Consider the following 15,249-nt stretch of genomic DNA (forward strand, 5'->3'; position numbering starts at 1 on the left):
TATTTGTTCAATTAATTGGAAGGTCGGGCTACTGAAAATGCGACTGGAAGGGAGGAGAAGGAGAGGTGGGAATGTAGAAGGAAGAGGTAGATTAGTTAAAGTAGGTTTCTAAAACCTACTGAAAAGAGGAAACTGTGTTTTCTAGGTTCATTATGAAACATTCTTTAAATGCCCACTCATAATATCTATCAACTGTTTTTCTTTCTGTGTTCTATTGTTCTTGCTTTAAAAAACGTTACATGTGAACGAAACAAAAATATATTGAGACACATTAATCTATACCAGGATGTGTGCACTTGGCAACACTGCCATCACAGGCTTTGTTCGCCAGACTGGGGACTTAGTGTTCCCATTTTATGTATGGACAACTTCAGTACACTCTGTTGCTCCCTCTAGATCCAAGGGAATCAGTGCAGCCCATGTAAAAAAAATATGTTTTTGAGAGAAATATGCTAAAGGAAAACATTTACAGTCTGCATGGCAATCCTCAAAGCCTCCCATTCTGCTGAGATGCGAACTCAAATGAAACAGTGCCACCCTATCAGTTGCACTATAGCTGAAAATACAAGAGCAGGGTGAAGAAAAGTATGAAAAACCTGTTATTAAGGCCTGTGTTTGCCAAATTACTTATTTTAATCAAGAAGGCATTTAGTCTTGGTGTGTATCTTTTGGTATTGGAGATGTGTTTAAGACTCTGAAACAGCATCAATGTTATACAGATACTTTAGCCCTCATCATTTTGGTATGGCTACTGAAGATATAGCTGCACACCATCTGCTGACTGACATGGTCCTTACTTGGCTCCATTCAGGGAAGCCATCATTACAGCCCACTCTTCTATTAACCTGGCTCCAAAGAGATACTACTACACTCTGTCCATACTTTGCCCTTGGTGCCAGGGGCAAGCCAGGCCACTGTTGCTGCTTCTGACTGTAACAGAGAATAACAATGTATATTGCTCCCAAGCCTTTGTTCTAGGGAAAAACTGTTTTCTGATACACCCTTGGGTCTTGCAGTTATTTGCATATATTCAACATAACTGTTGCACTAATGCATTCTTCACTTGCCTCTCAAAGTCTGTGTGGAGGTCTTAATATGCCCTGAGAAGGGCAGCTGACTGTTAACATCTGTGATTGTAACAATTCCTCAATATGTTATATGGATGTGATGTTCAGGGTTCAGATGTTTTATTCTTGTCAGTGATATTTCAACCTCCAAAGAATTATTTCCTCCATCATCATGTGAGTACGTTGGTAAAAAGGAATATTAGATTTTGCTCCTGGATCCACCTATTCTCTGAATGTAGATTCCTCATTCCTTACCCAAAATATTATCATTATACTATAATAATACTGATATGATTTTTTTTTTTTTTTTTGAGATGGAGTCTTGCTCTGTTGCCCAGGCTGGAGTGCATTGACGCAGTCTCGGCTCACTGCAACCTCCACCTCCCAGGTTCAACTGATTCTCCTGCCTCAGCCTCCCGAGTAGCTGGGACTACAGGCACGTGCCACCATGCCTGGCTAATTTTTTTTTTTTTTTGTATTTTTACTAGAGACAGGGTTTCCCCATGTTAGCCAGGATGCTCTCGATCTCCTGACCTCATGATCCACCCGCCTCAGCCTCCAAAAGTGCTGGGATTACAGGCGTGAGCCACCATGAATTTCTTAAATAAAAGGTTCAGTATTCACTAAGAAACAAACATTGAACTTCAAGGGGAATAGACATGATTATACAGGGGAAAAATTTTAGAGACAGATTGATTATTTCATTAAACAAAAAGTTGTTATTTTCCTGAAAAAAACATAGATATGCAAAACATATATTTCTTTTAAGAGAAATCAACACATAAAAGGTTATAAGACTTAAAGCGTCTTTTATTTTGTACTCATGTCAAGTAATTTCTCAGTGACTCTGCAGGGAATGCATGACATCTTTCTAACTCATTCATGCATTAATTACGATAGCAGATATTTATCTAGTGCCTATTAACTCCGGAACACAGTGATTGCTGCCTTTATTTAGTGCCTCCCATGTGTCAAGACCGCTATGGTACCTTCTTCCAGTGCACTAGCGAGCATCTCCAGATCAATCAAAGTAGGTTGGTTCCTTGGCATACATCTACCTAGTCTCCTCTGAACAGGGATTTCGTGGGTTGGGACAAATCCAGTTTCTATTATTCGTATGAATCACTGCAGAGACATAGGGGTGAAACTGTATCCTTTTGGTGGACCTGCCTGTGTTGGGTGGGATGTTCACATTTTTTCCCATTTGATAAAAATCAAGCCTCTTCTGCCTACTCAACACTGGATAAAATGACAGTGTCATACACAGAGAACAGAACACTCCTTTGGTTGCTTCAACATTCTTTTTTTGGCCTCATTTTTCTCCCTCTCTACGGAGTTTTTGAGTCCAAATTTAGTGGTGATGACTAAGAAATTGCCAGGATGTGACAGAGCATTCAGTTCATTGAGTCCTTCCTTGCCATTTTTCGATAGTTGTAACAATTGCCAAGTTTTTTCTCCTGATGTTGTAGGTGCTATGTTATTCTTAACAGATACTAAATTACACTTGCAGAATCTGTCCATGCAGTGACAACGTCATTTTACATACAGCTGATTTCATGATACGGTATTAGGGAAATTCCCTGCAGACTTTTTACTAGTTGATAATTCTGAATCCTAGAATTTCCAATATTTAAATCTGAACATCTGAAATTCAAATTATATAAACAATAATCAAGTGGTCTGCCATGTGCTAACGTGTCATTTTTGTTGGGGGGAAGGTAGATGGGGGGAAAAAGTAAGACAAGTTCCTCACCATCTGGAGCTAATCATACAGTTGTATGAGTCACAGGGCCATGCTCGAGATGTAGATAGAGCTGATGGCAGCACAGATAACAGGTGTAATCAGTTCTGATTGGGAGAGATTATATGTGATTCTGGAAACAGTCATATTTGAGCTAGGCCTTGGAGGATTAGAGGAAAGCCAGTAGGTAGAGAAACAAAGGAATGACATTCTCAGCAAAGGAAATGAATGGCCTCAGTAAAGCACAAAGGCATACATGGTTGGTTCTGTGGTGAATGACACTGGAAGATGACGCTGGAAGGCATGGTAGTGACTGAACTGTGGAGAATTTTTAAATGTTACATCAAGTTGTTTGTTGTTTTTACTATAGGCAAGGTGAAATCATCCAAATTTCCCAAGGAAGGGAACTTTGCTTTAGGAAAGCAAACCTGCCAGCTGAAGAGAAGAAGCCAGTTAGGAGGTTATGACAGCAGTCCAGTGAAGAGGTAATAAGGCGCAAAGTAGAGCAGTGGCATTGGGAATGGAAGGTGAAGGTCATGGATCATGGACTAGAGAGCACGGGAATGAAATGAAAGGCCCTCTGAAGTGTTAAGTGTGAGCAGCTGCCAGGATGGTGGACTCCAATTACTGAGACAGAGAATACAGAAAAAGTAGAGGAAGTGTGGCTCTGTGCTTCAAATATTATTCTTCCGTTTTCTGTATTGAAAAGCTTGACTAAAATGATACCTGTCTGTGAATCCCTCCCTAGTCCCTCAGTCAGAATTAAGTCTGGCTTTTTCTGTTTTCATATAGCACCTCCTGTAAGCCTCCCTTTCTTTCCTTACGGTAGCACACATTGTATATCTATGACATCTGGGTACACGCTTGACACCTACAAATATATGATAAGCTGTCTGAGGCCACATACTACTTACCTATGAATATTTAGCACCAACCAAGTACATAATGGATCCTTAGAAAATGTGTATTAAATGAATGAATGAATGCTGCTATCTTACAAGACATTAAATGCAGCCCATTTTGGGGACCTGACTTAGAATATGCAATGATCGCATCTCACCATTCTGGAGTCAGCCATACATTGTTTATGTGGCTAATTGGTATCACTTGCCTTGATCATATGCATTTTTCACCAGATTTATTTTCAAATGGTTTGACTCTTTATGAAAGGAAAATCCATTCTCCAATGATGACTTTTTTTCCGTACAGTGATTTAATTCCCAAAGAATTTCAGCAACGTTCTGTGTAGTTGTCCTCATCGCTAAAGGAAATGTGGAGACTTCTAGTCAAATTTCTTGGTACTTTCTTGGCTTTCTCTATGTTGAGAAATCCTACAAAGAGGAGTTTTCACAGCCCATAAATAGAACATTTTGGTTCCTAACATGTGACAGTTGCCTTAGAAGTACATTGCTTCTCGAGTAGGTTGAATTTGTGTGAATCCTCTGAAGATCTATGAGTGTGCCCCTAGGCTGAAATAACCCCCAAAGATACTCCAATTCGTGCATTCTGGGAGCCAGATTGGGAAGCTGAGGGGAGATTAGGCAGATTACTGTGTGAAGCACTGATCGTAGAATCCTAGAAAAAAGGAAAGGAAATTGCTTGAGTGCTTAAATTTCAGAGAAAAGCTGCCTTGCATGAGGACTATATCCCTCTTTGCTGAAGTGACTGAGAGGGCTTCAGATGTTGCTGCTCAGCTAGTGTGTATTGCTTGAAATGGTATCCAATATGAAAATAAAGAAAGGTAAAACCACGGAGACATTGTTTTTCAAAGACTGGTGCGCCAGAAAGCTTGCAATATTTGTTTGTATACATGTTTTTGATGATAGTACCAAGTGTTTTTCCTGATAACATCTCAGCAGTGCCTCTATCACATGTAGCTCAGTTAGCATTTTCCTAATAATCTTCCACTCCAAGTAGGCCCTTTGGTACTCTGTGGATTACTTATAGAATCAAATCGACTATTCATTTCATTTAGCTTAGAAATTATCATTTTTAATGGCTGTTTATTGTACACATAGACACACGTACACTCAAACACACAAAAGGTTGTTTTTTTGTTGTTTTTTTTTTCCCCTTGAAATGGTCTATTGAGGGCAGGAGCCCTTCTTTTGAAAAATCCAGTCTAAAGTAAAAATGGCCAAATGCATGACCGAAAACCACATTCCTGAGTTCAAAGTCCACTGGGCTGCTCTATCGTGTCTGCTAGTAAAATCACTGTAAATTCCTTACTTTTGTATTGATTTGCATGTAAATGTTACTGTAAGGCAAGGATGGGGTGAGGGGGGAATTTTTCTTTCTGTCTCAAGTCAAGGTTCATTGATCCAAAAAAAAAAAAATCAATTTGGTTTACCTAAAAGTAAAAGGTAGGCTTTCTTTGTAGCATTCTTTTAGAAACATAGGCAGAAAGCATTGTAACACAGGTTTCAGCCTGAGGCAATTGACAACCATAGTGTATCATAACTCAAGAAAATTAAGTACAAGGACCGAATGGTTTTTTTTTTTTTTTTTTTCATATTGAACCCTGAAGGGAACAAAGCTCCATGTGTCAGTTTTGTGCTTGTCTTTTCAATCCTTGGCTCTTGTAGTTGTCCCATATATTTCACTTATGTGGCTTATTCTGATGTTCCCATTACCTATTACAAAGAGAGCTAATCATTGATCGATAACACTTTCACTTACGGCTTTTTCTAAAGCATCACGTGAAATGTTATATATAGTCTGCTGGTTTCCAATGATGATAGTTTATACTATTAAAATAGAGCACCAGTCATACAAGCTTTTACAAAGTATGTCTTAACCTCCTAAAACGCGATACCGTATGATTCTACAGGAAATCCGTAGCTATAAACACTGAACTTTTGTTTATATACTTTTGTTGCAGGAACTTTTCACACCTGAGTGCAAATTCAAAGAATCAGTGTTTGAAAATTATTATGTGACATATTCATCAATGATATACCGTCAGCAGCAGTCAGGCCGAGGGTGGTATCTGGGTCTGAACAAAGAAGGCGAGATCATGAAAGGCAACCATGTGAAGAAGAACAAACCTGCAGCTCATTTTCTACCCAAACCGCTAAAAGGTACATTTGATATTTTAGGAACTATGGATCATGCTACTAAATAATATTGATTTATTACATTTCATTTGTTTTGGGGGTACAGGTGGTTTTTGGTTACATAGACAAGCTATTTAGTGATGATTTCTGAAATGTTGGTGCACTCATCACCCAAGCAGTATACACTATACCCGATATGTATGGTTTTAGCCCTCACCCCGCTCCCAACCTTCCCCCGACCCCAGTTCCCAAAGTCCATTATATCATGCTTATGCTTTGTGTCCTCATAGCCTAGCTCCCACTTAAGTGAGAACATACAATATTTGGCTTTCCATTCCTGAGTTACTTCACTTCGCATAATGGCCTCCAGCTCCATCCAAGTTGCTGCAAAAGACATCGTATCGTTCTTTTATATGGCTGAGTAGTATTCCATGGTGTATATATACCACTTTTTTTTATCCACTCATTGATTGATGGGCACTTTATTGGTTCCATATCTTTGCAACTGTGAGTTGTGCTGCTATAAACATACCTGTGCAGGCGTCTTTTTCATATGGTGACTTATTTTCCTTTCAGTAGCTACCCAGGAGTGAGATTGCTGGATCCAATGCTACTTTTAGTTCTTTAAGGATTCTCCATACTGTTTTCCATAGTGGTTGTACTAATTTACATTCTCACCAGCAGTGTAAAAGTGTTCCCTTTTCACCACATCCATGCCAACATCTGTTGTTTTTTGACATTTTAATTATGGCCATTCTTGCAGCATTTAGGTGGTATCTCATTGTGGTTTAAATTTGCATTTCCCTGATGATTAGTGATGTTGAACATTTAGAAATAGTAATTTAAAACAGCCCTTAATAATACTTTTGAAAATGAAACAATCATTCCACATTAAGACATTTATTTTAAAACCTTACATTCTGTAACACTCAAAAGTATTTGCTCTCCTGATTTTAATTTTTCCATAATGCATGTACATATAGTGACACTTTACTTATGTAGAAGTAACTTACATGCTAACTCAGGACAGCCAAGACCCCCAAATTATGCTACAGTGTTGGCCTGGGCAGAAACATAGGTGTTAAAAATGTGTGTACACAGCCGGGTGTGGTGGCTCACACCTGTAATCCCAGCACTTTGGGAGGCTGAGGCAGGCAGATCAGGAGGTCAGGAGATCGAGACCATCCTGGCTAACACGGGGAAACCCCGTCTCTAATAAAAATACAAAAAAATTAGCCAGGTGTGGTGGTGGGCACCTGTAGTCCCAGCTACTCAGGAGGCTGAGGCAGAAGAATGGTGTGAACCCTGGAGGCAGAGCTTGCAGTGAACCGAGATCACGCCACTGCACTCCAGCCTGGGTAACAGAGCGAGACTCCGTCTCAAAAAAAAATGTGTGTACACTTAACACCAGAAAGTTCCTTGGGTCCTCTCTAAGGGCCCAACATATTATTTCAGCAAATTTTGCTTATAGTTTTCCCATCATTATTAGCAAATTAATAGCAAATTAGAAAGGGTGAGGGATAAGAATAGGCTATGGAAGATAGGAATATAAGAAATAGTGAGATATGGTAGAGAAGAGACAGAAAATGCAGGCAAAGCAGAGGAAGGCTTCAAAGAGATTACTAGCCTGGGGTTAGAGTAGGGGTTTAGAGTAGAGGCAGACACTGCGCAATTCAAACAAGCATAGCACCGTGTTTTACAGCACGTTTTTTGGAGCCAGACTGCCTAGATTCAAGGCCCAACTTCACTTTTTACTAACTGGATGGTCTTGAACAGTTTATTTACCTGTGTATGCCTCAAGTTCATCTGTGTAATATGGATAAGAGTACTCGTAAGATTCTCATAGGGACTAAATGGGATAATGCATGCAAAGCACTTAGAGTAGTATCTAGTGTTATAAGTGTTCCATAACTCTAAGCTATTATGTTTATTTATAGCACAACAATAATAAATTTTACCATTTAATAGACCAAGAATTATCCAATACTTAGGCTCTTAAAGTGTTTCATTTTAAAGTATGATAGAAATCAGTGTTTTAAAATATTTTCCATTTTAATATTTGCCTTGCACAGTATGCTGTAGATCATATTTAAACTTCTAAGAGGTTTATTAAATGCATTTTTTATTAATCCTCTCTTACATAACCATATGTCATTGAAGTTGGGCATTAAAATTCTTTACACACTACTACACCAAGGCTAGATTTCTGCTTAATCTGATCCTGTCCACTCTCTACTGAGTCCTTGAAAGCAGTATTTTTCATGTCTGGCTTAAGGCACAGAAGCCTAGTAACCAAAAGAAAAGTTGAGGACCAGTGCGGTGTGCCCATTTTTTTAATGTATTTTTTTTTCTCTTTTTCCTTTTCTGAATTTAATTTATAATTGACATAAAAATTGTATATATTTATTATGAACAAGATATTTTAAAATATGTATACATTGTGGAATAGCTAAATCAAGCTAATTAACATATGCATTACCTCACATACTTGTCATTTAGGTGTGTAGAACAGAACACCTACCAGCTATTCTTAGAAATTTTCACAATTGGTATGCCCATTTGAAGGCCTTTTACACGATCTTTGTGTGCTTTTCAGTGGCCATGTACAAGGAGCCATCACTGCACGACCTCACGGAGTTCTCCCGATCTGGAAGCGGGACCCCAACCAAGAGCAGAAGTGTCTCTGGCGTGCTGAACGGAGGCAAATCCATGAGCCACAATGAATCAACGTAGCCAGTGAGGGCAAAAGAAGGGCTCTGTAACAGAACCTTACCTCCAGGTGCTGTTGAATTCTTCTAGCAGTCCTTCACCCAAAAGTTCAAATTTGTCAGTGACATTTACCAAACAAACAGGCAGAGTTCACTATTCTCTCTGCCATTAGACCTTCTTATCATCCATACTAAAGCCCCATTATTTAGATTGAGCTTGTGCAAAAGAATGCCAAGCATTTCAGTGAACTAAATCTGGGAGAAGGACTGCCAAATTTTCTCATGATCTCACCTGTACTTTGGGGATGATAATCCAAAAAGATTTCACAGCACTAATGCTGATCAAAATTTGCTCTCCCACCAAGAAAATTTCAAAGACCACAATTGTTCTTCAAAAACAAACAAAACAAAACATGACAAAATTAACTGCTTAAATGTTTTGTCGGGGCAAACAAAATTATGTGAATTGTGTTGTTTTCTTGGCTTGATGTTTTCTCTCTACGCTTGATTCACATGTACTCTTTTCTTTGGCATAGTGCAACTTTATGATTTCTGAAATTCAATGGTTCTATTGACTTTTTGCGTCACTTAATCCAAATCAACCAAATTCAGGGTTGAATCTGAATTGGCTTCTCAGGCTCAAGGTAACAGTGTTCTTGTGATTTTACCAATTTTTTTTTCTTTTCTTTTCTTTTTTGTAGTATTCTGGTCAAGTTATTGTGCTGTACTTTGTGCGTAGAAATTGAGTTGTGTTGTCAACCCCAGTCAGTAAAGATATCTTCAAAAAATTATCCTCAAGTGTAGATTTCTCTTAATTCCATTTGTGTATCATGTGAAACTATTGTTGTGGCTTCTTGTGTAAAGACAGGAACTGTGGAACTGTGATGTTGTCTTTTGTGTTGTTAACACAAGAAATGTCTTACCTGTATATGTATGAGTCCTCCTGTCATTGTATTTGGCATATGAATATTGTGTCCAAGGAATTGTTAAGACTGGTTTTCCCTCAACAACATATATTATACTTGCTACTGGAAAAGTGTTTAAGACTTAGCTAGGTTTCCATTTAGATCTTCATATCTGTTGCATGGAAGAAAGTTGGGTTCTTGGCATAGAGTTGCATGATATGTAAGATTTGTGCATTAATAATTGTTAAAAATCTGTGTTCCAAAAGTGGACATAGCATGTACAGGCAGTTTTCTGTCCTGTGCACAAAAAGTTTAAAAAAGTTGTTTAATATTTGTTGTTGTATACCCAAATACGCACCGAATAAACTCTTTATATTCATTCAAAGAATCATCTTCCAACATGTATTTATTGAGTGTCCATTATGTGCCAGTAACTGAAGTAGCATCTGGAGGTAAACATTGTATCATGTAGCTAAGGTCACTGTCCTCAGATAATCTACAGTCTAGAGATTCATATTAACATGAACACCTTAAAATGTGTTTATTTCACTAGTTACTGTACCTGGACTTCAGATTGGTACAGAGGAAATCACGTTCCCATTCAGTGGTCAAATTATACAAATGAGACCTTTGTGCTAGTATTTTCTCTGCCACTCACAGTGTCATTTCCCGTCTCTGTTGCTTATTTCTCTCCTCTCTAGAGGGAATATACAGGACTAAATATCTAGTATCCTTTCTACCTTTGAGAACTGAAGGAAAATGTAAAATTTTTTTTAATGTTGATGACTTTTCTCTAGCTCCCCAAAGCTGCATTGTCTGGCAATGAACACTTTGAAAACAGTCAATGCAGATGGTCCCTGACTTACAATAGTTCAACTTACATTTTTGGGGGCTTTACAGTGGTACAGAAGCAATAGGCATTTAGTAGAACTCATACTTTAAGCACCCATACAACCATTTTGCTTTTTATTTCCAGTACAATATTCAATAAATGACAGGAGATATTCAGCACTTTATTACAAAATGTGCTTTGCAGTACACGATTTTGTCCAACTGTAAGCTAATATAAGCGTTCTAAGCACATTTAAAGTAGGCTAGGCTAAGCTATGATGTTTGCTAGGTTAGGTGTATTAAATGCATTTTCAACTTAAGATGGGTTTATTGGTCTGTGAGCCCATCGTAAGTAAAGGAACATCTGTATATGGAGGGAAGAATTGTGAAATACATAAAATGTAACTGACTAGTGTTTTTCAGAGCATCTGCAAATAAAATTACTGGGGCTCCAAACAGCCTGCTTTTGCAAGGAGGGGAGACTCCTCTTTTCTATGATGTTTGGACTAGATTCAGCATGAGTTCCTACCCCTGCCCACCCCAGCCCAGTCTAGTCACCTTGTTGATTTCATCGTAAGTCCTCCTCATCCTGCTTCATCCTGCCTGAGCTCTAAAGCACACCTACATGAGGTAAGCCCACCTGCCATTCTTAAATGCAGGAGCCTTTGTACCATGTTTTAAAAATCAGGAGACTCTCGCTCAACCACCTCTCCCTGTTAACTCTTACTAATTTTTAATCGGTAGGGAAAATTGTGCATCGTCTCCCTCTTTCTCTAAGAACTTTAACGTTTGGTCATTGACCACTTCGGTTGCTGGTCTTCCTTTTTTTTATTGTTCAGAAATAGTGTGTCTCTGCTGGTAATAAGCAAATGAACACTATGGGGGGGTCTCAGGGATGCCCGCATTAATAGGATAGAGTCAAAATGCCCAGGAAGAATCGTTTACCGCCAGCATTCTTTTTGAGCTGCCTTAAAGTTGTTTGAAACAGACGGTGGTGTTAAAATAAATGAATAAGTAAATAAATAGTCCTCAAATAAACCTTCCGACAAGTGATGATATCAATACTTTCACACATCTTCATTACACACACACACATACGCACACACCCTTTCCCACCCCGCCCCCTCACGCACATCTTTTAGTAGCATTCCTCCTGGCAGAAAATATTAGTCTTGCCGCCTAACTGATGAAAGCAAAAAAAAAAAAAAAAGACTCTTTAGTCAAATAGTTGTGGGAAACACTTCAAATACTATTGGGTCTCAGATAGTAGCTCACATCAGAATCACCTGGAAGGCTTATAAGACTCAGATCACCGGACTTCACCTTCAGAGTTTCTGACTGAGTGAGTCTTGTGTGGGCCCAAAACTTGCCTTTTCTTTTATTATTATTATTATTATTATTATTATTATTATTATACTTTAAGTTCTAGGGTACATGTGCATAACGTGCAGGTTTGTTACCTATGTATACTTGTGCCATGTTGCTGTGCTGCACCCATCAACTCGTCAGTACCCATCAACTCGTCATTTACATCAGGTATCACTCCCGATGCAATCCCTCCCCCCTCCCCCCCCTCCCCATAATAGGCCCCGGTGTGTGATGTTCCCCTTCCCGAGTCCAAGTGATCTCATTGTTCAGTTCCCACCTATGAGTGAGAACATGCGGTGTTTGCTTTTCTGTTCTTGTGATAGTTTGCTAAGAATGATGGTTTCCAGCTGCATCCATGTCCCTACAAAGGACACGAACTCATCCTTTTTGATGGCTACATAGTATTCCATGGTGTATATGTGCCACATTTTCTTAATCCAGTCTGTCACTGATGGACATATGGGTTGACTCCAAGTCTTTGCTATTGTGAATAGTGCCGCAATAAACATACGTGTGCATGTGTCTTTATAGCAGCATGATTTATAATCCTTTGGGTATATACCCAGTAATGGGATGGCTGGGTCATTCTGGCAAGTATCCGGGTGATACTGAGGCTGCTGGTCCTCGGGACTTTGAGAACCACTGCTATTAGTTCGTTCTCATGCTGCTATAAAGATAATACCTGAGACTGGGTAATTTATAAAGGAAAGAGGTTTAATTGACTCACAGTTCTGCATCGCTGGGAAGGCCTCAGGAAACTTACAGTCATGGCAGAAGATGAAGGGGAAGCATGAAGGATCTTTTTCACATGGCAGCAGGAGAGAGAATGGGAAAGCGCCATTTATCAAACAATCACATTCCGTGAGAACTCCCTCACTATCATGAGACAGCATGGTGAAACTGCCCCGAGGATCCAGTCACCTCCCACCAGCTCCCTCCCTCAACACATTGGGATTACAGTTCTAATGAGGTTTAGGTGGGGACACAGAGCCAAACCATATCACACTGGCATACACTATTCCTTTCTTCGGGATTAGTGTGAGTCAGCAGATTAATTTCTGAAAAGTCTTGTGTTAAAGAAATCTGTTTGACTTTTACAAATGCTGAGACAAACTTATTTGGCCACAAAGCCACATTTTCATGGAGCGTCTATTAACATAGCAGTAGAGGAGTAGGCCTCAAGCTTTTTATGGGTACCTGAATCATCTGTGATGTTTTGTATGCTGCTTTTGTTTTAGGCTTGGCCTGGGAATCTTCTGAATCTGATACCTACTGTTCTATACCACAGCATTTAATGTCGGTGTTCTATGGCATAACACTTAATGTCAGTTTTCCACCCCATCTGTGAATGTATATTCAATCATTACACTGTAGTTAGGCTGAGGTTGAATATGGAAAAGAAAACAACACTTTCTTCAGGCTTTTTGCAAGTTTTTCAAAGCAAAACAGGCTTCAATTACCCCTCCCAAGAGTTTGTTTGTACCCAAAGAGAACACATGCTCATTGCCATGGAATCTTTAAAGGACTGAGAGGGAAGTGATTTGTGGCACTTCTCCCCTCCCTGACCAGTACATTTGTTCCAGTTTTAAGCCAGTCAAGCTCACTGAAGAGTTTTTCAAAGACCTCAGCTACATGGATTTAACTTTTCCAAGCATCTGTTGTCCAAATGAACGTATGAGGGAAAATGAATATCTCTTCATCTGCATCAACTGACCATAACTATTCTGTGGATAAGGGGTGGTGGGATCAGAACTGATAACCATTTTCAACAAATTTCATACGAATGTGTCTTAGAAGCCTCATTTAGATGAGATATCATTCATGGGTAAAATTGAAATGTGCCTTCACTGGCAGAGTCTTTAAACAACAATCTCTTCAAGACAATCTACACTTTTTTCTATTGTTTCTGAAAATCCTTTCAACCTCTATTCAAAGCCCTTTTTGCGTTTTAGAAATTGATTACAGCGGGACTCTAATTGCCAGTACAAAAATCTGTACGGGGATATGGCAGTGGTATAATAGATGACCATTTCCAATTATAAAACAATTAGCAAAGTATAGCTAGGTCAGGCCACGAGTACCCTTCAAATTCTTAACCATATTTACAAAGACAACTTTTCGTAAGTTTTATTGCTCTGTCCACAAAGATGTGGTCTCATGGTTTCACACGATTGAGAATGCTATAAGTAGTAGTATACTCAAAAGAACATGTCTCTAATTCTGGACTGCTCTTTATCTCCAAGAAACAGAGAGAGAGAGAATGAAAAAAAATCCCAGCTTGGAGGAATTTTGGAAGTTACTCTTTCGTGAACCATCACATATTCTGGGCCTTTTTAATCTTTAAACACTGTGTTACTATTAGAGGTTGGTTTGAATTTGTTGCATAGAGAACGATAATCTCTCAAATCAATGAACCCTTTTGCTAATATCACATGCATGAGTGCAAGTATCTTATATTTCTCATCACATTTACCATAATAAAGAATGCAGACAAGTATAATATATGACATCATTTTGGGGATTTTCCAATTGCTATGTGGGCATACTGGAAGAAGTGTGTAACAGTTGCAATTCTGTCACAATGCAGGAAGTCTTTCTAGAACACACAATGTGGATGATTTTCGGTTTTAGAATTGTAAACTAATTAACCAAATGTCAATTCAGTTTCTCATTTTCTATTAGTTTTTGTTACAAACACTGCCTCTCTATTTCTGTTTTGTACAAACACTTCACACACACACACACACACACATACATACATACACACACACAGGCACACACATGCACACACATAGATGTACCTCTAAAAGAACTCAGAGAGGCTGTCTTCCTCTGGGAGGATGATCATATGTCTATTCAGTTGGGAGAATGGAGCAGTCAAGTTCAAAAATCCATGGTTCTCTGGCTTCAGAAGCTATCCTTTCAGCCATGACACTTGCGTACACTAAATAGTATTGCCCAGGTTTGCCCTGCAACATGTTAGCATATCTGCATATTTTGTACTGTACTAATGTGTATGCTCTTAATAATTTGTTTTTAATGCTGTGTAAAGGTAGTAATTAGAGTAAGAGAAATGTATGGGACAATGATTGAGTAAAAATACGGCTCCTTTGGGTCAATCACTCAGCTTGTTGGCACAGTAGATATTTAATACCTTAAATACTGTCAGTGCTGCACAGCGCATTACTGAGGCCTAGATAAAGCATTCACACAAAGATAAATTGATTGAAACTGCATCAATTTTGTAGAAAAAGATATTCTGGGGTTTAGTAACAGAGAATTTTTCTTTCCTTACTGGGATTAATACAGTGGAACTCCAATTGAAAGTATTCCGTTTTATGTTCTTCACATATGGAAACCACTCTGTCACTAATACCCTGGGACAAACTGGATGATTACAATCCAAGTGTTATTTTCTTCTTCAAAACTTTCAAAACCAGAATGAATTAGTTCTCCAAGTCTGGCTATACTATAGTTTTCTTCTTAATGTAAAACAGCTGAATAAAACAGCTTGAAAAATGTTTGACTTTCATGAGTCTTAAGGACGTTTCAAAATACACCACCAATATATTT

At 38.7% G+C, this 15,249-nt stretch overlaps 1 protein-coding gene across 2 annotated transcripts in view; it reads left to right on the plus strand.

Moving 5' to 3' along the window:
* The window catches only part of FGF13 (fibroblast growth factor 13), a 220,040-nt gene extending 210,175 nt beyond the window's left edge, over positions 1-9,865 (plus strand). For both annotated transcript variants that reach the window (XM_031660623.1, XM_003918350.5), the window contains exons 4-5: positions 5,690-5,888; positions 8,461-9,865. In XM_031660623.1, coding sequence (XP_031516483.1) covers positions 5,690-5,888; positions 8,461-8,597 — 336 coding nt within the window. In that variant the 3' untranslated portion in view covers positions 8,598-9,865. The remainder of the gene's footprint in view (positions 1-5,689; positions 5,889-8,460) is intronic.
* Positions 9,866-15,249: the final 5,384 nt, after the last annotated feature.

This window comes from Papio anubis, chromosome X (assembly GCF_008728515.1).
Source record: "Papio anubis isolate 15944 chromosome X, Panubis1.0, whole genome shotgun sequence".
NCBI lineage: Eukaryota > Metazoa > Chordata > Mammalia > Primates > Cercopithecidae > Papio > Papio anubis.